The sequence below is a fragment of the Notamacropus eugenii genome, chromosome 5, assembly GCF_028372415.1.
Source record: "Notamacropus eugenii isolate mMacEug1 chromosome 5, mMacEug1.pri_v2, whole genome shotgun sequence".
NCBI classification, from domain to species: Eukaryota; Metazoa; Chordata; class Mammalia; order Diprotodontia; family Macropodidae; genus Notamacropus; species Notamacropus eugenii.
In genome coordinates, this window is record NC_092876.1 from 124,027,675 (window position 1) to 124,050,691 (window position 23,017).

At 41.2% G+C, this 23,017-nt stretch overlaps 1 protein-coding gene across 6 annotated transcripts in view; it reads left to right on the forward strand.

Moving 5' to 3' along the window:
• Nucleotides 1-23,017, forward strand: part of TENM4 (teneurin transmembrane protein 4) — a 1,206,236-nt gene that overhangs the window by 573,189 nt on the left and 610,030 nt on the right. For all 6 annotated transcript variants that reach the window (XM_072610720.1, XM_072610721.1, XM_072610718.1 and 3 more), the window contains 2 exons: nt 1,413-1,700; nt 14,946-15,215. In XM_072610720.1, coding sequence (XP_072466821.1) covers nt 1,413-1,700; nt 14,946-15,215 — 558 coding nt within the window. The remainder of the gene's footprint in view (nt 1-1,412; nt 1,701-14,945; nt 15,216-23,017) is intronic.

Consider the following 23,017-nt stretch of genomic DNA (forward strand, 5'->3'; position numbering starts at 1 on the left):
CATTTAAAAATATTATTCTGAGAAGGAATCCATAGACTGACAAAGGCATCTTGTGACCCATAAAGGTTAAGAACTCAAACCCCTCTCCTGTGACTCTATTTCTGTCTTTGTTATCTCTTCCATGATAAGAGACATTTCTTGGCTTACTTATTATTAAATGGACCTGGGCAGTGCAACTCTTCCTTCGTGTTGCAACAGAAATTTGAGACAAACGTATGACTTCTTTGAGTATAAGCAGAGATCTGTCGGGAACCTTAAAAACAGTTTCTTTAATTAAAATTTAGAAGCTGTGAACACATTTTTTTCCTAAACTAGACTGCTATACTTATCTGTGTTTACAAAAAGAACAAAGTTGCTACCAAGTTACTTGGTTCTCAAGAATACAGGTGGTTGCCCAAGTGTGGTGGTGCAGGCCTGTGATGCTTGCTGCTAGAGAAGGCTGAGGCTGGTGGATTGCTTGAGCGCAGGTGTTCTGAGCTGCAGTAAAACCAGTCAGTGTCTACACAAAGTCTGGTACCAATAAGATAAGTCCACAGGAGCAGCAGGGCCACGAGGCTGCCTAAAAAGGGACAAATTGGCCTAGGGAGGAAAAAGAGTGGCTCCAAGATGTGTGCTGCTCCTTAGTGGTTCTAGGCATTGAGTAATAACTGTCCTTTCATCATGGAGAAGATAGGGAGACCCAATCTCAAAAGAAAAATTAATTTAAAATGTTTTAAAAGAGTTGAGTTATTTTTGTTAGCCTTTTTGTATTTGTTATAAAATTGACAATCATAACAATTGCTACTATGCTTTCTGAGTATCCTGAGGCAGTGAGGAAGTGAGGTCAGTATACCAGGTTAGGGGGTAAGAAGACCCAGCTTTCCAGTCCCTGTTCTGCCATTAACTGATTCTCTTTGTGACTCTGGGTAAGGTCATTCCCTCCTCTGACTTTTTCTTTTTTCTTTCTTTCTTTTTTTTTTTTTGGTTTACCTATGTAATATCAGCATTACATTAAATAATTGTAAAGGTCTCTGCCAGATCTAAAATTCTATTTTCTCAGAATTTCCTCCCAGTTTTGTCTTTGTGCTCTCATGTTTTGTGTTTTAAGGTCCCTTGCAACTATTAAAATCTGCATTCTCAGTTCTAAAATTCTGTGTTCTAATGTCACTTATGGTTCTTACATTGTGTTCTTCTACAGTGTTATGTTCTAAGGTCATTTCTGGCTCTAATGTTCTTTGTTCTCTGTCCTAATCATCTAGCTTCTCAGATTCCTTCCAGCTATGAGTTGCTATGATCTGAAGGTACCTTGAGCAGTCCCCTGAAAGTCACAGACAGAGTTGGAGAGCACAGCCTTGGAACTGAGTGTTAAGGGGAGCCCTCAAGCGATTACCCTGGCATGAGCTCAACATGATTCTCTTGTCTTTCCCCTACAGAAGATTCAGATTTGATTGCTGCGAGGACTCTGTTTTTGGATGCTGAAAAGCCTGCAGTGGGCGCCATGGATGTGAAGGAAAGGAAGCCATACCGTTCCCTGACCAGGCGCCGGGACACTGAACGCCGCTACACCAGCTCCTCAGCAGAAAGCGAAGAGGGCAAAGTACCCCAAAAGTCCTACAGCTCCAGCGAGACCCTAAAGGCCTATGACCAAGATGCCCGCCTAACTTATGGCAGTCGGGTCAAAGACATGGTGCACCAGGAAGCAGATGAGTTCTGTCGAGCAGGTGAGCAGATCATGGCCAAGTTCACCATCTTCTGACCTGGCACAGTCTTTGCTGGTGGGAGGGAAGGAGGGAAGGAGTCAGAAAGTAACCAAAAGTAAAACAGAGGCAAGAGGCCATGAGTATGGCCAGCGAGGACCATCCCTCTGTTGGTTCTATAAGGCATGCAAAAGAAGACAAGTTCTGGTTCTGGATCTCTGCCAGTGGGGTACTGGAAAAAGAAGGCTAGCTTAGGCATCACAGGATCTGAAGCTGGCTACCTTCTAGGGGAGCAGAGCTCCAGTGTGGAGATAGAAGAAAAATAATGCAGAGTGATAATAATAGGTACTCACATTATTGTAATACTTGAAGAGAAACAGCAATACATGGTAGATAGACAGCTGCCAAACTCAGGGAGATCTGGGTTCAAGTCCTGCCTTTTATTGTTACCTGTTCCATTACCCTGGACAAGTCACTCAGGGATCTTAGGCAACTTTCTAGGGCTATAAATTGTGGTGGTAACTAGGTGGTGCAGTAGATGAAGCACTGGCCCTGGAGTCGGGAGGATCTGAGTTCAAATGAGACCTCAGATGCTTACTAGCTGTGTGATCCTGGTCAAGTCACTCAATCTCAATTGCATCCAAGAATTTTTTTTTTTAAATTTAAAAATTATAAATTGTGGAACTTCTGCCAATCAATTTTTATTGGAAGTTTCCTTAGTGGAAATTCCATGTATGTATGACATCATAGGTATGAAGGAGGGAAAGAAGAAAGGAAGGAAGAAAGAAAGAAGGGAGTGAGAGAGGGAAGGAGGGGAGGGAAGGAGGAACAAAAGAAAGAAACAAAAGAAAAAAAGGATTTTCCTCATAATGACACTTTAAATTAGGGACTCTAGACAAAACTATTTTTCCTTTAAACATGAGTACACTGAGCCTCAAAGAGACAAAGACTTGCCAGGGTCACATGCTTAGTACCATAAAATTTGATTTTTCTTTTTTCTCTCTGTCCCCTATTGGTCTTTCAATTGTAAATTAACTGAAAGCCCTGCATTTTCCTAATCACACATAAGTGAGTGGATGTCTCTTTGCCAGGCTGCTTTATAATCTGTAAAACTGGAAAATTGTCAGCTCTACTACTGACTAGCCATGTGAGAATGTAAGTCTTGGCCTCAATTTCCTCCTCTTTAAAATGGGACAGTTGGCATTGACATTATCTAGGATTGTGTTTATTTTTCTGTGCTTTAACATTCAATGCCTCATGCCCCTTCTAGGCATCATGTGATTCTTTATTCTGAGTGTTTCCAGAACTGGCATTCTATCTAGCATTCTGTGTTCTAAGGTCCATTCCAGCTCGAACATTCTGTGTTTTGGGATACCTTCCACTTCTACCATTTTGTGATTCAGTGTTCTGACAGTCTGAGTTTTAAAGTCCCATCCAGTTCTGACGTTCCATGTACTAAGGTCCCCTCTAGTTCTGATGATACATATTCTACAGTCCATTCACACTCTGACATTCTGTGCTCCTGGATCCCTTTCAGGTCTGACAGTCCATGCCCTAAAACTGCTTCTTGTTTTTACATTCTATACCCTACAGCTTCTCCTAGCTCCATCCCCTCCAGGTCTAATACCCATTTTTAAGGTCCCTTCCATGAATCCAGTTTGGACACAAGACTCTAGACTATTAACTGATCAAGAACAGCAGTATTGTATTCTAAATATTTTCTTACCATTTGATTCCAGACTGTATAAATATGATTTTTTTCACCAGGGATGAGAAGAATATTTCTTTGCACATCCTTTCCCAGATGAAGGTTTTCAGGGGATTATCCTCCCTCTCTAGCACAGTCCATTTGATAATCAATGTCTCTCAACTAGCCAGGATCATAAATGTGACCCCTTCACCCATCCACCTCCACACCAAGAAACTGAGAGACAGTGACTGACCTGAGCAGGAATCCATTGGCTTCCTTAGCCACATGTTCTGACTTACAGAGCAAATGGACCAGGATGAAAAGGGAGCAGTTTCCTGGGAAAAGAAAAAAAGGGCCAAAGAGCAAATTGGCCACCAAAAAAACCATTTCCAACTTGAAAGAATAAATTCCCAAAATAAACAAGTCAGCTCATATATTGTAAGAGTCTTAGCTGGGCCGCCAGAAACCAAAATGATTCGAGTCAGCATAGTAAAAAATAGACGCACATTAAAAAGTCTCCAATATTTATTGTCTTCCTTCTATTGACTCATATTCCTCCAGCTTAAAAGGGTATGTGGGGCAGGCCGTATGGAAATCGATGCTGCTCGGGGTTTTTTATGGCAAATAAATTTGATTTTCCGTTAACTGTAGCATTCATTTTTCATAATTTATGAGCTGTCTCTCCTGAGAAGGGTCGTGGCCAGCAGTGTATTGACATGTGGGATAAGGGTAGCCAAGGCCGTTTGGCAGAGTGGGTAGATTGCTGGATCAGGTGTCAAGTGACTTCAGTTCCAGCCTCAGCTCTGCTGGGTGACCCCTAGGACTCAGTTTCCTCATCTGTAAAAAGAAGGGATTGGACAAAATGATTTCTAAGGTGTGTTCAAATCCTAATGTTTTGCTATCCAAGAGCCCTTCTGGTGTTTCATATTTTATGAATCTGTGATTATTTGTGATTGGTGGCAAGATTTGGGATTCAATGAAAATGGAGGGGTATGTGTATGTGTGTATATATATACACATATACTATATTATATATACACATATGTATCACATATGCACATATATGTGTATATATACATATATACATATACGTTAAAAGAAATAGCCAAATCCATAAGAACCAGACATGAAAGAAATCTTAACCTTGGGGGTCATTCTTGCTTCTAATTAGTAGGTTAATGATTGCACAGGAGAGAGGGAGGGAATAAGCATTTATATAGAACCTATATGCCAGGCAATGTTCAAAGCATTTTTTATAAATAACATCTAAACTGATCTTAACAACAACCCTAGGAGGTAGATTCTATTATCATCCCCATTTTTTTGGTCTGGAAACAGGGAAACAGAAGCGACTTGCTCAGGGTCACGTAGTAAATGTCTGAAGCTTGGGTCTTCCTGACTCTAGGCCCAGGGCTCTATCCATTGTACCATCTGGCTGTGTAGAGTTGAGAGGTATCTTCTGCTATGAAGAAAATGGTTACAAGTAACTTGTTTATTTTAGAGTATGAAGAAATGTACCCCAAATGATCAATGTGGTCAGTCTAAATTTTCAGCAAAGCTGATGAGGACTTGTGAGTAGTTCCAATTATACAACCATGCATATATTCTCACTATGTCCTTTGAATAAGTTCCCTGAAAATCAACCAATCACTCAGCACATATTTATTAATAGCTTGCTAGCTACTGACAATTATAAAACATTTTCTGCCCTCAAGGAGTTCCCATTCTAAAGGCATGTGCTGTGTCTCTCTACCTCAAATCTGGAAGCTATTTGGCATATCTAGTATTGGTGTTCCTCACCTGGGGGATATAAGAGCCAGCCATTAGCAGAGAGACCACAGTTTTGACAGTCCTATCAAAATGATGGGTTCCAGTAAGGGTCATAAAATCATAGACTTAGGGCCAGAGTCCAACTTTTACATTTTGCGTATGAGGAAACTGAGACCAAAGTTAAGAGACTTGCCCAAGATCAGGTAGACAGTAGAAGACAGTGCCAGAATTCAAACCCATAGCAAATTAGTGGTAGAGCCATAAGAACCTGGTGCCTCTGATTCTCATTGAAATACTTTTGGACTGGGTCACATCAACATTTTCTTTTGAAAGGCAAAGGAGATCCAGTGCCCTGGTTTACACGTAGCTTCTGTCTTCTGGCAGATACTCAGCTTCCTCCTCTTCAATTAACCAGTTACTCAGCAGGCCTTTGTTAAGAATATGCTCTGTACAAGGCCTTATTTTTTCTCTTCTGGGAGATGCAAATAAATCTAAGGCATGGTTCCTGCCATTAAGAAATGCGGTACTGCTGGAGAGCAAAGACAAGCACAATTGGGAAAAGTACCTAACAGTGGAATTTGGGATTTGGAAATCACATGGAATTTAACTGGGTGCTCTGACTTTAAGTAAAGTGATCTTTCCACCACGCTAATCCTCCACCTCCAACAGAAGCCTAATCAGTTCCCAAGGATGCAGAAAGCTTGTAAAGGACTGTCCTTGCTGTGATCATTTGTTATGGGTAAACCATTGGTCAGGAGAGATTGACAGTCCCTGCTAAAAACAGAAAACAAATGAAACCCTGACCTCTGAACGGGGAGAAAGGAACAATGAATAGGAGGGGAAGTAAGATTCCTGTGAGTTAGGTTACCAAGAACATAATGGAACTTGAGTAGGGGTTAGGTCTAAAGCCAAAGGAAGGGAAGGAAGGAAGGAAAAAAGGAAGGAAGGAAGGAGGGAGAGGAGGGAGGGAAGAAAGGAAGAAGAGAGGGAAGGAAGGAAGAAGCATTTATTAAGCTCATACTATGTGTCTGTGCTAAGCCCTTTACAAATGATAAATTAGATAATAAATTTTGGTGGTTTTGTTATAAAATCATCTCTCGAGATCATATACTAAAGCTGGAGGGCACCATAAAGGTAATCAAATCCAAGCTCTGCATTTTTTGTTGAGGAAACTAAGGCCCAGAGAGCATAAGTGACTTGTCCAAAGTCACCTAGATAAAAGGTGACAAAACTTTGATTTGAACCGAGGACCTGATCCAGTTTTCTTTCCACTCTATCACCTAGCCTCCCAATTGTACTTGCTAGGCCTCTGATTACGGGCAGCTAGGTGGCGCCATTGTGCGCAAAGTGCTGGGCCTGGAGTCAGGAAGACATCTTCCTGGGTTCAAATGTGGCCTCAGAAATTTATTAGCTGTGCCACCCTGGACAAATTACTTAAAACCCTATTTGCCTCAGTTTCCTCATCTGTAAAATGAGCTGGAAAAGGAAATGGCAAACCACTCCAGCATCTTTGCCAAGAAAACCCCAAATGGGGTCGTGAAGAATTGGACACAACTGAACAATAAGGTCCTTAATTAGTACAAATAATAATGCCCTGAAGTACATTCAAAGTATATTGTGCTCCTCCAAGTCATAGTTATGTCCCACATGGTAATTGATTCCAGCCCAATGGAAACATGCAGTGCGAATTTGAATAATGAGGCCTCTTCAGAAGATTTATTGTTCACACTAATCAGGACCAGCTAGCATAGCGTATTGTTTGAGTTCACCTGAAAAGGAAAATCAGACCAAATGAGCTACTTCCTCAGAAAAGGCTTAAGCTAGCTGAAATAAGGTAAGGATAAAAATCAGGGTAGAACTGAGACAGAGAAAGGAGGCTTTGCATTGAATTAAGCAGAGACTGAATCCAAGTCTGCACTCGGAATGTTGGACAGAGGATTCTGGGCTGCTTCAGGAATGAGTAGTTCCTCATGGCAAGAGAGCTTCAGCCACAGGTTGGGTGACCATTCTTGTAGAGACAACATTGTGGGTGTTCGTGCAATAAGGAAAAGGAAGAAGGAAACATTGACCATGTACCAACTATGTGCCAGATACCGTGTGCTGAGTGTTTTACACATATGTCATTTGATCCTCACAAAAAACCTAAAAAGTAGGTACTATGGTCCCCATTTTACCATTGAGGAAACTGAGGTAGACAGAAGTTAAGTGCTTAGAGTCACATAGCTAGGGAAGTGTCTGTTTTGGATATGGATAGCATGTACATATTTCAACTCAGACCTTTCTGATTCTAAGCCCAGCTGTAGCTGCCTCTAGGCAAGGGTTGACCAACATAATTTCTGAAATTCCTCCAACATTAGGATTCTATGAGTCAGTGGGATACATGGACAACGACAGAAATGATAAGATAGGTTGACTTTTCTTATCCTTTCAGCTAGAAAAATAAGGAAAGAAGAGAGTTTCTATTCCCCAGCCTCTTAAATTAAAAAGTAGCAGGGTGACTTCAAACCATTCTAAAAAGCTATGGGCAGGCCATGTACAGGGTACCAGACTTTGTGGAAAAAGATCTAAGTTCAAATCTTGGCTCCTCTACTTACTCATTATGTGACTTGGGGCAAATTTCCTAATCTTGATAAAGCCTAGTTCATTCAACTATAAAATAGGAATATTTACCCTTCCTACATTACAAGGTTGCTGATGGAATCTAACATGGTTGTGTGTGTGTGTGTGTGTGTGTGTGTATAAAGCATCATAACAACAAGGCTAATAAAAATATAAATTGGTGTTGTTATTATTATAGTAGTTAATAAAAATATGTAATATAGAAAGCAGAAGAGTCTAACAGAGCAGTGAGTTTGGAATCAAGAAAAGGTAGGTTTGACTTTCTCCTCACTCACCTTCTAGCAGTATTCACCATGGACACAAGTTAGTTCCTCTCCCTGGGCCTCAGTTTCTTTATCTATAAAATGAAGGGAGAGAAGTATGGGGATGTTCCCCTGCCCAAGTATTTGAAAAATATTTATCCTTGCAGTGATGTGAAATACTATATGTAAAATATTTTGTAAACCCTAAAGCGGTATAGAAATATGACATTATTATCACAGCATCTCAAAGTTGGAAGAGATCTCAGGGGCCAGCTAGTGCCACCCACCACTCCCTAAGCAAAAATCCATTCAGCAACGTCATGGATCAAGTCATTCAATTTCCATTTAAAGAACTTTAGCAATGGCGGAGCTCACTCCTCCCTTAAGCAGCATATTAGGCTGTTGTATGTAAAGTTCTTATTGTTATTATCATTATGTTATTTGGAATTATAGCATGAAGAACAGTTCCTATTTCTAGAGCATTTTAGAGATTCTGCTGTTCAGTCATTTTTAATCATGTCCAACTCTCTGTAACCCTATTTGGGGTTTTCTTGGGAAAGACACTGGAGTGGTTTGCCATTTCCTTCTCCAGTTCATTTAACAGATAAGGAAACAGAGGCAAACAGAGACAAACTTGCCCAGGGTCACATAGCTAGTAAGTATCTGAGGTCAAATTTGAACTCAGGGCTTCCTGATTCCAGGCCCTGCACTCTGTCCAGTGCACTCCCTTATGGTCCTTTAGAGATTCTAGAAGGCATGTTATCCACATTGGTCCTAAAAGAAGTAAGCAATCCATTTGCTGACATTCTCATTTTATAGGTAAAGATAGTGAAGCTCAGATATGTGTTTGCCCAAGGTCAAGCAGCTAGCTGGCATCAGAGTTCTAAGACTTAACCCCCAGGGTTATTGGCTTCAAATCCATATACCTCCTTTCTTGAAGAGTGTAACATATATAGTCTCCATGACAGATTGTGAGGAAAAAAACACTAAGGTCTTTTCTCTCATTAAATCCTATGAAACTTCACTATTAGGGAACTGAGGAGTGCCATTCTGTAACTCATATGAGCAAGCCTGCCTCTCCACATGAACAGAGCCCTTCCTGGCTAGACCTCGCCTGCAGCAGTCTGCAGCATACGGTAGCCTGAAGATGGCGGCGCTTGGTGCCAGCTGATGGCTCCAGGGCCAGCAAAGTCATTCATGGCTTGCCAATGTCTGTGTAGTTTTGAGTGCCTAGGAAACCAGCATGAAATTCATACACACTCTCAAAAGAAATAACCAAGCCACATGAGAACAGAGCCTTTTAATCTCTTGGCCTGGCCTCATAACCAAACCCTTTGCCTGACGTGAGGGTTCTATCATTTGGATCCCTTCTCATCCCCACTACCCCGTCCTGGTCTGATCATAGTAACTCATATGTCTATGTTCTTTAAGGTTCACAGAATGCTTCTGTTCTGACAATTCTTCAGGTAATTAGTACAGGAGATTATTGCCCTCATTATGCAGATAAGGAAAATTAAACTCACCCTTCTGAACGTCAGTTTTTTCATCTGAAAAAGGGGCTGTTGAGGTTGGAACTCTCCCTTTGACACACTTGTTAAGAGCAAAGTATATCAGAAACTTTCAGGTGCTGCATGAACATGAGTCACTATTGTTAGGTTTGCCTGGGGTCACACAGAGAAGCAGGTGTAGCCTCTCATGGACAAGGCACGTGACTGCAGAATCTCATTTTCTAGAAAATAGAGTAATAGCATAGCCTCTCAGAGTTCTTGTGTAGATCAGATGAGTTGTACATAAGGTGATAAAATGAGGAAAATGAGGAAGAGAGAGGTTAAATGACTTGCCCAGAGTCACAAAGGTAGTGATTGTCTGTGGCTGGATTTGAATACAAGTCTTCCTGACTCCAAGTTCAGTGTGCATTCACTAGGACAGTTAGCTGCCTTACAGGGTAAGGATCATGGTCTAAGTATGACATGGAGTCACCTGTGGAAGATGTAAGGGACTTGTTCAGCTCAGTCCCAGAGGGCAGAGCTAGGAGCAGTGGTCAGAAATTTCAGAAAGGCAAATGTAGGCTTGATCTACAGAAAAATTCTCAGAAGATACACTGATAGTTTGATGACTTATCAGATTCGTTGTAGACTAGTGGTGTCAAACTTAGAAAGAGGTCCACTAAACCATACTTAAGGATCCTTTGAGCTATATGTTGACTTAGAAAACCACATATTAACATTATCTATGTTTTAGTGTGTTTTTATTTATTTCATTCAACATTTTCCAGTTATTTTTTAATCTTGTTTGGTCTATATTTGGGAGTGCATTTAACATGTGTGTTGTAGAGAATATCCTTTTTCAGATCCAATTTAAGGTAGGTGGTGCCTGAGATTCCCTTCAGCTCCCAAAATCTGGCATGATACAGAAGTTGTTGTTGTTCAGTCATTTTCAATAGTGTTTGACTCTTTGTGATTCCATTTGGGGTTTTCTTGGCAAAGATACTGGAATGGTTTGCCCTTTCCTTCTCCAGTTCATTTTGAAGATGAGGAAACTGAGGCAAACAGTGTTAAGTGACTTGCCCAGGGTCACACAGCTAGTAAGTGTCTGGGACCAGATTTGAACTCAGGAAGAGGAGTCTGACATACTATTCACTGAGTCACTTAATGCCCTGATAGAAAAGTGGCATGATCAGATAGAGTGAGCATTGTATTCATTCAGTGCACCTGGGTTTGGATGCAGAATCTGCCCCCTAATGTCTTTGAGCAAGATACTTAACGTTCTGGGGTGGTCACCTTGTCTATACAGTGTGAGGGACTAGATGATATTCCTTTATACTCGAAATCCTATGATTCTGGGGGAGTCGGAAGGGGAGAAGAGATGCAAAATGCAGCAAGAAATTATGGAGAGGAGGATGTTTTGACCTGGGAGGTGATGGAGAAGGAGCAGGGGAGTCTTCATGAGGAAGGCGGCACCTGAGGTGGACCTTGGAAACAAGGCAAAATATCTACATTATCTTTGCTCTTGTATTTTATTTATTTTGTAAAATATTTTCCAACTACATTTTAATTTTGTTTGGTCCAATGGGAGTATGTTTAACTCTTGTGGTTGTAGAAGATATCCTTTATTCGGGATGAGATGGGGAAAAGGGAGTCCATGCCATGCTGAGATTTGGCATGAATAAAGACAAGAGAGATAAGAGAGGGCAGGAAAAGATTGGGGGAAAATGAAAATGTTCTAGTTGGATGGAAGAGAGAATTCATGAAGGGTATTTATGTTATTTTCATAATAAGGCATCAGAAAATCCAATTGGAACCAAATTGTGGAGGATCCCAGAGGACAGAACTAGAAACCGTAAATGGAAATTACAGGAAAACAGATTTCAGCTTAATATGATGGAAAACTATCTAAGAATTACAGCTGTCTCAGAGTTGAGTGGATGCCTCAGGAGGTAGTGGGCTTCCCATCATTGGAGTTATTCAAGTGTAGAGGCTATAAGATGACTTATTAGGGCTGTTGTAGAGGGGATTCGTTTTCAGAGACAGGTTCAGACAGATGTCTCCCACTCTGAGACCTGATTCCATGATATCCTTCAGTGCTTGTCTAGTCAGTCACTCAGCAAACATCTAAATATCTAATATGTGCCAGGCACTGACATCAGATGAAACATCCTCTGTCTTCATAGACCATCACCTAGGTGACCCAGTGGAGAGAGTCCTCCACCTGGAGTCAAGAAGACTTGAGTTCAAATGTGGCCTCAGACGCTTAGTAGCTGTGTTACCCTGGCCAAATCACTTAACTTTTAATTGTCTTATTTTCCTTAACTGTAAAATGGAGAAAATTATAACCCTACCTTCCAGGGTTGTTAGGATCAAATGGGATAATATTGGTAAAGGATTTAGCACAATGCCTGATACATAGTAGGTACTTAATAAATATGAGTTTCATTCCAGGATGGAAACATGTGTGGGTGTGGATGTGTATATATGTATATGTGTGTGTGCATGTATATATACACATATTTGTATAGGTATATTTACATGTATAGACATAAGTATAGATGTGTATATGTAGGTAAGTGTGTATATGTATGCCTACGTGTAGGTATATGTATATACATATTTGGGGGGACATATGTAGATATATGAGTATATGTGTGTGCATCCACACCCAGAACCATACATATACATGTTGTTTCCCTGATGGAAGGAAGGAAATGAGTATCAAGTGTACGTATGTATGAATACATACACACCTTGTGTGTTTTATATAGACATGCATGTACACATACATAACACAGGCACATATACACACAAGTATGCATGTGTCTATATATACCTGTGTGTATTGTGTATATACACATCTATATTAATTAATTCAAAACTTGTACAAAATAATCATGGTGCACTTGAGCCTGGAAGGATCGGACTTCATGTAGAAGGGGGCACGAGCTAAGCTTTGAAGGAAGCTAGAGATTCTGAGAGGCCAAGATAAGGAGAGATTGTGTTCCTGGTATAAAGGACAGCCTGTGCAAAGGTGTGGAGGTGAGGGATGAAATGCTTGAGAGGCACCAGGTAGTCCATAGAGTATGTGAAGGAGAATGATGTGGAGTAAACTTGGAGAGGCAAGTTGGAGCTGGATAGAGGAGGACATTAAATGTTCGACAGAAGGGTTTGAGAGTAATCCTACAATCACTAGCCATCAGTTTCTAGAGCCTAAAGTAACTTGGTCAGTCTGTGCTTTAGCAGTATCCCTTTGGCAGCGGGGTGGAGACTGCATTAGAAGAATGGAGAAGGAGAGAGGGGGATGTAAGCAAGGAGAAACTTGCCAGTTAGGAAGCTTTTGCACTAGCCCAGGTGAGACCTGAGACCCACATGAGGGTAATGGCCACAGGAGTACAGAGAGAAGGAAGAATGAGAAAAATGATGTGTGGGTAGATGTGACAAGACTTAACTGAAAGATTTTTACACAAATATATCATCATGTGATGCCAGAGATTAGGCTTGGAGTCAAGAAGCCTTGGGTTTGAATCATACTTTTAACACCTGCTAGATCTATAACTGGGCAGCTGGGTGGTGCAGTGGATAGAGCACCAGGCTGGAATGAGGAAGATCTAAATTCAAATTTGACCTCCAACACTTTCTAGCTGTGTGACCCTGGACAAGTCATTTGACCCTGTTTGCTTCAGTGTCCTCGTCTATAAAATGACCAGGAGAAGGAAATGGCAAACCACTCCAGTATCTTTGCCAAGAAAACCCCAAATGGAATCATGAAGAATTGGATGCCACTGAATAACAACAAAGCTATATAACCCTGGCCAATCACCTGACCTTGCTGGGATTCAGTTTCCTAATTTGCAAACATAATGCCTGTAATGTTTCCTACAGAGTGATGATAAGGTTTATGGGGTGAGATGGGGCATGCAAAGAGCTTTACAGATCTCAAAGCATTGTACATAAATCAGTTTAATTATTCTGTAGGCAATGGGGAGCATCTGAAGTTTTTAGAGTTCTAATGGCGATTGAGAGAAATCTGTGGAAGGCTTAGATTAGCCATAGATTACTCAACAAACATTTACCAAATGCCCAGTGCTGTGCTAAATTCTGGGGATGCAAAGAAAGACAAAAATAGTCTCAGGTCGCAAGGAGCTCATATAGTCTAATGAGGGGAAAATCCAAATGCAAATCACTATGTGTATACAAGATATATGCAGGAAAAAAGGGAGTCCTCTCAGAGGGAAGGCACTAGCAGAGGAAGGGAACTGGGAGTGGCCTCTTGAAGAAGGTGGAATTTGAGCTGATTTTTCAAGGAGAGCAGTGAAGCCAGAAGGCAGAGATAAAGAGGGAGGGCATTCCAAGCATAGGGAAAAGACACAAGAGTGTTTGAAGAACAGCAAAGAGGCCAGTGTCATTGTATCACAGAGAATGAAGACAAGTAAAAGATAATAAGATGGGAAAGGCAGGAAGGTACCTGGTTGTTAAGGACTTCCAGGGTCAATGAGAGGATGTAATATTTGATCCTAGAGGTGATAGGCTGCACACGGCAATCAGATCTTGATGTCAGTAGATGTGGGCTCTGGGACTAGCTCTAACACTTAGTGACCTTGGGAAAATCACTTCATCTCTCTTTAAGTCTCTGTTTTCTCACCTGTGTGCTTCTTTTTCAGTCATTTTTCAGACATGACCAAGTCTTTGTGGCTCCTTTAGGGTTTTCTTGGCAAAGATACTGGAGTGGTTCATCGTTTCCTTCTCCAGTTCATTTTGCAGATGAGGAAACTGAGGCAAATAGGGTTAAGTGACTTGCCCGGGGTCACAAGTGTCTGAGGCTGGATTTGAACTCCGAAAGATGCCCAGCTGCTCTTCCCAAATAGAAATTCTCCCCTATAATAAACAAGTATAAACACAGAACAAATCAACATTTGCCATGTCTGAAAATGTATGTGCCTTGTATGTATTATATGTGTTACATATATGTTATGTGTGTTATATGTGTTACATATATAAAATGCTATAATACTATGTTATTTTTGTTGCTGCTATTCAGTTACTCTAATATGTCCGACTCTTTGTGACACCATTTGAGGTTTTCTTGGCAGAAATACTGGGATGGTTTACCACTTCCTTCTCCAGTTCATTTTATAGATGAGAAACTGAGGCAAATGGAGTTGTGACTTACCCAGGGTCACGCAGCTAGTAAATGTCTGAGGCCAGATTTGAACTCGGGAAGATGAGCTTTCCTGACTCCAGGCCCAGCATTCTCTGCACTGATACCACCTAGCTGCCCTCATCTAGAAAATGGACTTAATTTTACATGCACTGCATATGTGACAGGATTGTTGTGAGGACTGAACTGTGAATCTTTCTGAATTGGGTATCCGGTGGAACCACACTGACTTAATTAGGGACCAAGTCAGAGACTCTTCCTTGGCTCCCAACTCACACATATCATTTTGCTTTCTTCTAGGTGCCAACTTCTCTCTTAGAGAACTGGGGCTGGGAGAGGTGACCCCACCCCATGGAACTCTATACAGGACAGACATTGGCCTGCCCCACTGTGGCTACTCCATGGGGGCTGGCTCAGATGCTGATGCTGAGGCAGAGGCTGTCTTGTCCCCCGAGCATCCAGTAAGACTGTGGGGCCGGAGTACCAGGTCTGGAAGGAGCTCTTGCCTGTCGAGCCGGGCCAACTCCAACCTCACCCTAACTGACACTGAGCACGAGAACACAGAGACTGGTGAGTGGCCCATAAGTGATGGATGGCTTAAACTTCAGATTTTTCTCCTGCTTTTTAATCTTTAATTACGGTATCCATGTAACACCCCATCATTTTCTGCTCTGGTGACGAGGGTGAAAAATTGTTTCTCTCTTAGCTGTCAGAAGTCATGGTCATGCAAAACATTTGTCAATGAGTCACCAAAGCGGAGGCAGACCCTTGTTACTGCCAGAATAGAGAGCTGACTAGGAAGTTGTTTTATGACAGTATTGTTCTGAATGTAGGTCTTCCCCTGAATATGTCACAGCCCTAATAGATCTTTTGAAAATGAAAAAAAGAGAGAGATACCCATGCAGGCATATACAGGTATAGAGTGACATAGTGAAGAAACAATGACACAAAAGGAGAATATTAAAATCTTTTTTCTTAGGAAATTGGACGATTGCATGGTTGGAGGTTGGGTATGATGGAAAGCTGCCCTGACTAAGACTAAAAGTAGCAGTCCTAGGTAAAGCACCATGGATAAATTCAGAGTCCTGAATGGTGAAGATTACTTACAAGGTCAGATTCTTAATGTGGAAGGTTAGCAAAATGGGTGGCCAAGAGCCAGTTGGCATTATGGACATGAGAGGCTCTATTGAATTTCTCTGCAGGCTGTATTCGGCAGAAAGGTACAGCCTAAATTCACACTAATCATGATAGGTATGAGGCCCAGCAGTTTTCTATGGGAGCTGAGGGCTCCAAAAGATCTACCTAGGGCTTTGATGTCAAGACCACTGTCTGTCTGTTAGAAAGTGCAAAACTTCTGTCTTCTGTGCTTTTTAAGAGGATGGCTCCTCAGAGAAAGCATTTCATCTTTAGGTTCCCTAGAACTTTTGAGTTAAATGTCTTCTCTCTCCTCATCATCTATTCTTATGGTATTTCAGATAATCTTTATGCCAACCTACCCTGGTTCCTTTCCATCCTCTTTTCTTGGCAGTCATGCCACCAAAGCTTACTTGATGAAAGGATCGGTGAAAAGTTGATTCAGGAATACTTGAGCAGGAAAGTATTAGGGAAGGGGAATGGGAACAGAGGGTAGACATTTTCCTCCTTGTACTCCGTGTGTGTAGAGCTTTCAGCAGCATCTCACCTAGGTCTGTGGTAAGACGCTCTGTCCTCTTGGGATGTGCTTCAATAAATGGGGCCATCATAATACTGTGTAGTCCTAGGAATGCTAACATGAAAGTGAGGAAACATGGTGGAATCCAGGATCTGAAATTGACTAGAGGTAAGAGGTAAGACTTTGAACAAGTCACTTCCCCTTTCTGAGACTTAGTTTTCTCATTTGTGTAAGGGAGACTGTAATAATCACACTCCATACCTGTGGGGTTGTAAAGAGGAAAATGCTTTGTAAGCCTTAAAGGACTGGGTAAAAATTAGAATTATTAGTTGTTTTCTTTTTATTTACCGCTTCGGTGTATCAGAGTAGCTGCAGTTATGTAAAGTGTCAGATTCCCCCAAGCATTTAGTCAAGAACTCATACTGATTTGTTAGAGGAAAAGGAAGAAATAAGGACTAGATCCCTAAACGCTCTGCTTCAGGCCCTGGCTGTGGCATATCTATCACACGATGATATGTCTTCCTGTTCTGACTTTTGGAGATATGTGAGTAGGACAACCCCCCACCCCAACACCTGTGCCCTTTTCTGTCATTTCAACATCTCTCTTATCCAAAAATGTTTCTTCACTCATAAAATCACCCTTTTACTTGAGTTCTTTATCACCTGTTAACTATATTATGGCAGCAGCTTCCTTATTGTTCTTCTTGCCTAAAGGCTGACCCCATTCCTGTCCATCCTATGCACTTTTCACAAAGTAGTTTTCATTAAATGGGGATCTGACTATATTACTCCCCCATTCATCCAACTCCATGAATTTCCTTTTGCTTCTGGGCTTTTTTTAAACTTCTAAAGTCCTACACAACCTGGCACAAACCCATCTTCCCAATCTCATTGGACATTGTTCCCTCTCTCCCACTCTGTTATCTAGACAGACTGGCCTTCTCTCCTTTCCTCACACTCAACGTTCCGTCCATCTTCCCATCTCTATGACTTTTCACTGGCTGTCTCTCATGACTGAAATGGACGCCTTCCTTACCTTCATGTTTTAGCATCTCTCATTTCCTTTGAGACACAGCTCAGGTACTATCTTATGCAAGACACCTTTCCTGATCCCCTCAGTTGTTAGTGCCCTCTACCCGAAACTACATTGCATTTACCTTGTATTTTACTTTGAATATATTTGTATTCACTCACTTTACATTTATGCTATGTATTTTTCAGTTTATACATGTAGTCTCTCCCTCGATTAGAATGTTAACTCATTAACAGTTGGAATTGTTTCATTTTTCTCTTTTGTGCTTGTATCACCAACTCCTAGCACTAAACCTGATAATTAATGCTTGTTGATTCAGCTATTGATTGATCAGATTGATGCAATTGAAGGATGATGACTTGAGTTACTAGGGTCCTATGTTTAGCATAGAGAACAGAAGACATCAGGGCTACGTAGTAACTGACTTTCAGCTGGTGAAAAGTTGTCCCATGGAAGGCAATATAATATAGTGGAGAGAGGTCTGGCTTTGAAGTCTAGAAGACTTCTGCTTACATCCTGCCTCTGACAGCAAAATGTGGTATCTAGCTGCATGACTCAGAGTCAGTAAACTATTATAATGTGGTAGATAGAGGCATGAACTTCAAGTCAGAAGATCTAGATTTGAAGCCTGGCTGTACATGGTAGGTGCTTTAATGAATGCTGATTGACTGACTGCCACTTAGTACCTATGTGATCTCAGGCAAATATCTTAGTCTCCTTGGTTGTCAGTTTCTTCATCTATAAAATGAAGGGGTTGGATGAGAGATACCTTCAAGCTCTAAATTTATATTCCTTCTGCAAGTCTCAAATGAATTGTTGGTCTGAGTCTGTGGAGATTCCATATAAGAAAGCTCAACAATGACATCGTAGATCCATGCATCATTCCCCTCTATGTACACACACACACACACACACACACACACACACACACACACACACACACCCCAGCTTGAAGAAGAACAGTTAATTATTCCCTGTGGTCCCAAAGGGCAGAAGTAGAAGTAATAGATGGAAAGTACAGAAGGGTGAGGAGTCATGAAGGGTCAGACACAAATAAAATGACCAAACAACAAAAAAACAGAAGGGAGATTTTAGTTTGATATAAAGAAAAATTTCCAGACACATCAAACTGTTGAATAGTAGAACTGATTGCCATGGGGAGGAACAGATTCCCTGTTGCTGGAGGTATTCAAATGAAGACTTTGTCATAGATGATACAGAAGGGATTCCTACTCAGGCATGAAGTCAACTGGATGATTTCTAAGGAGCAAGCCAACTTGGTGATTCTGTGATTTTAAGTACAGTCACCCCACACACATATATAACGTGGCAGACCAATGTTACTTTCCAATATCATCCCTGATGCTATATACCAAAAGGCTACTGTAACAATCCACAACCCTACCATCACATTCTTTGCCCCATCAAGAACAATTGGATCCCATTAGTTAGAGATGATCCTAGCTGACTTTCCTGTCCTATTGTTTCCCATGAAGAATTTTCAAGGCAACAGGAGGTGAGCTGTACCCATGCAAGGCCAACGCTGTTCTCTCTTCCCTTAAATATCTAACCACTTTTGCCAGGTCCTTGAAGCAGAAACAGGGAAGCCAACGGAGTAAAGGAACCAGACAGCTAGTTTGACATGAAGACAACAGTATTATTTATTCTTTTAAATGCTTCTTACCATGGAGCTGTAGTGACAAATGATCATTTTTACGTAAAGCAGTGACAGGGTGAAGCACACACCTCCCACGTTATTGTATGTTCATGTTGAGCTGAATTACAGCTGAATTAAGCTTCTGTTGGGTGATAATGACATGTTAGACAAGGCTGAAGATACACAGGAGAATATGGAAGTGGTTATCTGCTTCTTTTCCTTCTTCGAGCCCACATTCATAGAATTCTCATAGGAGTTAGATCTGGATAGAACATTGAATATCAAGTCAACCAAACCCCTAATTTTAGAGATAAGGGAAATGAGGCCTAGAGAGATTAACGGATTTGTCCAAGTTTACACAGGTGGTATGTGTAGCTGATTTGGATTTGGACCCACTTCACCTGACTCTGAAGCTAACGTTCTTTCCATTTCACTACCCTTACAATTGTTTTCTCAGAGCATTCATTGATGGGCTGGATTTAGGAGAGTTAATTCCCATGGCCTGGATTAGGCTTGGTTTGCTCAGGAAAAGATAAGACAAGTGGAGATTCAATGGATGGAGTTTTCCTTCCAGCATCTTTGTGTTTACAGGACTTAATAGTAGGAGGAGAAGGGGCATGGAATCTTGAGAGGAGAGACAAGGGAATTCCAGAGGGATGTGTTCAGCTAAACCAGTCAGTGTCCAAGTTTCATTGTTATCTCACATATTTCATAATCAAACTAGTATAGGTTTGTCCTTTGTTTCATCTCCTGTTATCCCACAAAGACCAACAGACCCTTCTCTCGGAGTACACCACTTCCATGTATATACAATCAGGCTTCAGACCACATCCAGTCTCATGGGAACCCCAAAACCACAACAATCCACACAGAAGGACCAGCAGTAAGTAAATTCCTAGGTTTCTCTTAGTGAAGAAAGCCTGTAGTTCCATAGTCCAGAGCCTGTCTCCCACCTGCAAAATACATAGCATCCTACAACACATTTCGTGAGAGAGTAGACTGCTTCTGTTCTACAGATCACCGGGTCAGAGTTGCCTCTTTCACTGGTTTTATTCTCTATCAGTCAATTGATTACATGACAGAAAGAGTGAAAGAGAATGGCCTCAGTTATGAATGATTAAATAAATAAATGAATGTACTTACTATGTGCCAAGTGCTAAGAATACAAATAGAAGAAATGATGCACACTCTACAGCTTAGAAATACAAGCAGAAAAAACAAGAGACATGCTATAGCTGATTTCTCTTATATGTACTGTCTTCCTCTGTTCTCAAGGAGCAGCAGAAAATTCTTGTGAGAAAATTCAGCTATTGGATGGATAGAAGGACCTGGAAGTCCTAAGGGAGAAACGATAGATCAGATGGCAAGGTCCAGGGGTCCCTAGCAAAACAAGAGACCTAATCTCTCTTTCATATGCCAGTCCTTGAGATATTTGAAAAAGAAATATCACCACTTTTGTTTTTACCTCCAAGGTAACACTCAGAAGGCTTTCAATTAGGCCTCATATGAATGGCCCTTCCCCATTCTGATTGTCTTTCCTAAAAGGTGGCAGCCAAAATTTAACCTAGCACTTCAGATGGAGTCTGACCAGAGTATAGTGAGACCATGACTGCCTTCCTGTACACACTATCCTTTTCTGGATCCAGTCTATGTTCTCTTGGGGTTTTTTAATTACCATGTCCTTCTGCTGACTTATTCTGAGTCTACAGTCCTCTAAAACTCACTGATCTTTTTAAGATTCACTTAGAAAAACTAACTCCTTGCGTCTTGTATTTGTGAAAGCCATTTTTACCCAAATTCTAATATTTTACATTTCCCCATAGTTAAAGTATGTAGCCTCTGTTACCTATATGCAATCTCTCAGCATCTCCTCACATTTAGGCTTCCCTAAAAATAAAACAAACAAACATTAAAAACCCAGTAGTTTGTCTCTAACCAATGAGAATGGGTGGGGTTTGTTCTTATTCTACTCCAGGGCTTCACCTTCCCTTATCAACTCTTGGTCACTTCATATGGTAAGTGGTGGATTCAACTTAAAATGTACAGTCATACAGTAATAGAGTTAGCTTTAAAGGGAACATTAGAGGCCATAGAGTCCAACTTCCTCTTTTCATAGATGAGAAAATTGAAACTCAGAAAGGAAAGTGACTTACCCAGTGTCTGTGGGCAGATTTGGCCCACAATCTTCCTGACTCCGAGTCCACTATACTGTATCGCCTCTCAATCCCTCCCAGACAACTTCTGGGACTCATTTATGAGAGACCAATGAAACATGAACAATGGCAGCTCACATCAACACAGACTGTGATTCTACTGCCAAGCTATATAATTGCATTATCCAATAATAATTGTCAACAGTATTGATAGACTGCATGCCTTTAGCTGAGGTCAATGTGGACATTCCATGAAGTTACCATAAATAACAATTTTTATGGGCTCCATTAAAGCCAATTTTTCTACTGAAGGTTAATGTCAGCATCTTTTATGTCAGTGTTTAATATCCAAAATAAATATAATATTGACTTGGTATTGTAAACTCTTGAAGCTCTGTGGTAAAATACAAGACAAGCTAGAAAGTTAGAAGATATCTTTTGAATACAGGCTTTGGACAAAATATGGATCTTAACTGTCCAAGTCAATAGCTTCATCTTCTATTAATGGTTTGAGTCACAATGAAAGGGCAGCCTCATCATGTAGCATTTCTTGCCTCTTTGATCCTCTGACATTGCCAACAGCCTTGCTACAGGCTGTCATCACCTCATTCCCAGGCTATCACAATAGCCTACTGATTGATCCCCTTGCTTCAAGTGCCTTCTCACTCCCCTCCATCCTCCACTCACCTGTCAGATTGACCATCCTAGATTGTTGGTTTGACCATGTCATCTCATTATTCAATAAACTCTAGTTACTTCCTATCACCTTCAGAATCACATATTACATCCTCTGTTTGGCATTCAAACCTGCACACATACACACACACACACACACACACACACAAAATGATCCAGTGAAGAATCTGGCCTTTTTGTTGTTCTTTGAATAAGACACTCAGTCTCTTGACCCCAAGCATTTTCACTGGCTGTCCCCTAGGCATGGGATATTCTTGTTCACCTCTGTCTCCTGGCTTTTCTGACTCCCTTTAGGTCCCAGATAAAATCCAACCTTCTTCCATAAGTCTTGTATTACCTTCCTTAATATTAATGCTTTGCTTCTGTTGATAATCTCAATTTTTTTCTGTATGTGTCTTGTTTCATGTAATTGTTTACTTGTTTCCCCTATTAGATTATGAGCCCCTTGAAATCAAAGGCCATCTCTTGTTTTTGTTTGTATCCCCAAGCACTTAGCACAGTGCTTCCCCCTTCCCCCTTCCTTTTCCCCCTCTCCTCCCCTCCCCTCCCCTCCCCTCCCCTTCCCTCCCCTCCCCTTCCCTTCCCTTCCCTTCCCTTCCCCTTTCCCTTTACTATCCAGTGCCTAGATAAAGAAATGCTTAATAATTGCTTGTTGAGTCACTGATATGTGCACAGTTTGGTCAGGAGCAATAGTCTCACCTTGATCTTTGCATCCATTTCAGTATGCCCACAGATATTAATCATCCTGAATTGTATGATTGTTTATTAATGTTTATTACAGAGGAAGGCGACCTATATATGAGCTGCATAGAACAGATATTATAGGTGAGCCATGTGGGAGGCACCCAAAGGAGTATGGTGTTCAACTATCAAGAGGAGAAAATGGTGTGGCAGTCTGGTCACTTGGGAGTTCCCCAGCTCCAGCACTTTATTTGCTGTGTAACCTTAGGCAAGTCATCTCTATGGTGGTCAAATATCCCCCCTTTGTAAAATGAGAGGCAGGACAATTCTGGCTCTAGGATCTAAAGATCCACAGGTCAAAGACATCCTCATTCTGTAAAATCCAAATCCAGTCCCAAGCCATCCTCTACTTAGGTGACCTTGCGCAAATCAGCCAGCCTTTCTGAGCCTCAGTTTTCTCTTAGATTAAATTGATTATATTATATATCCACTCAGTTTATA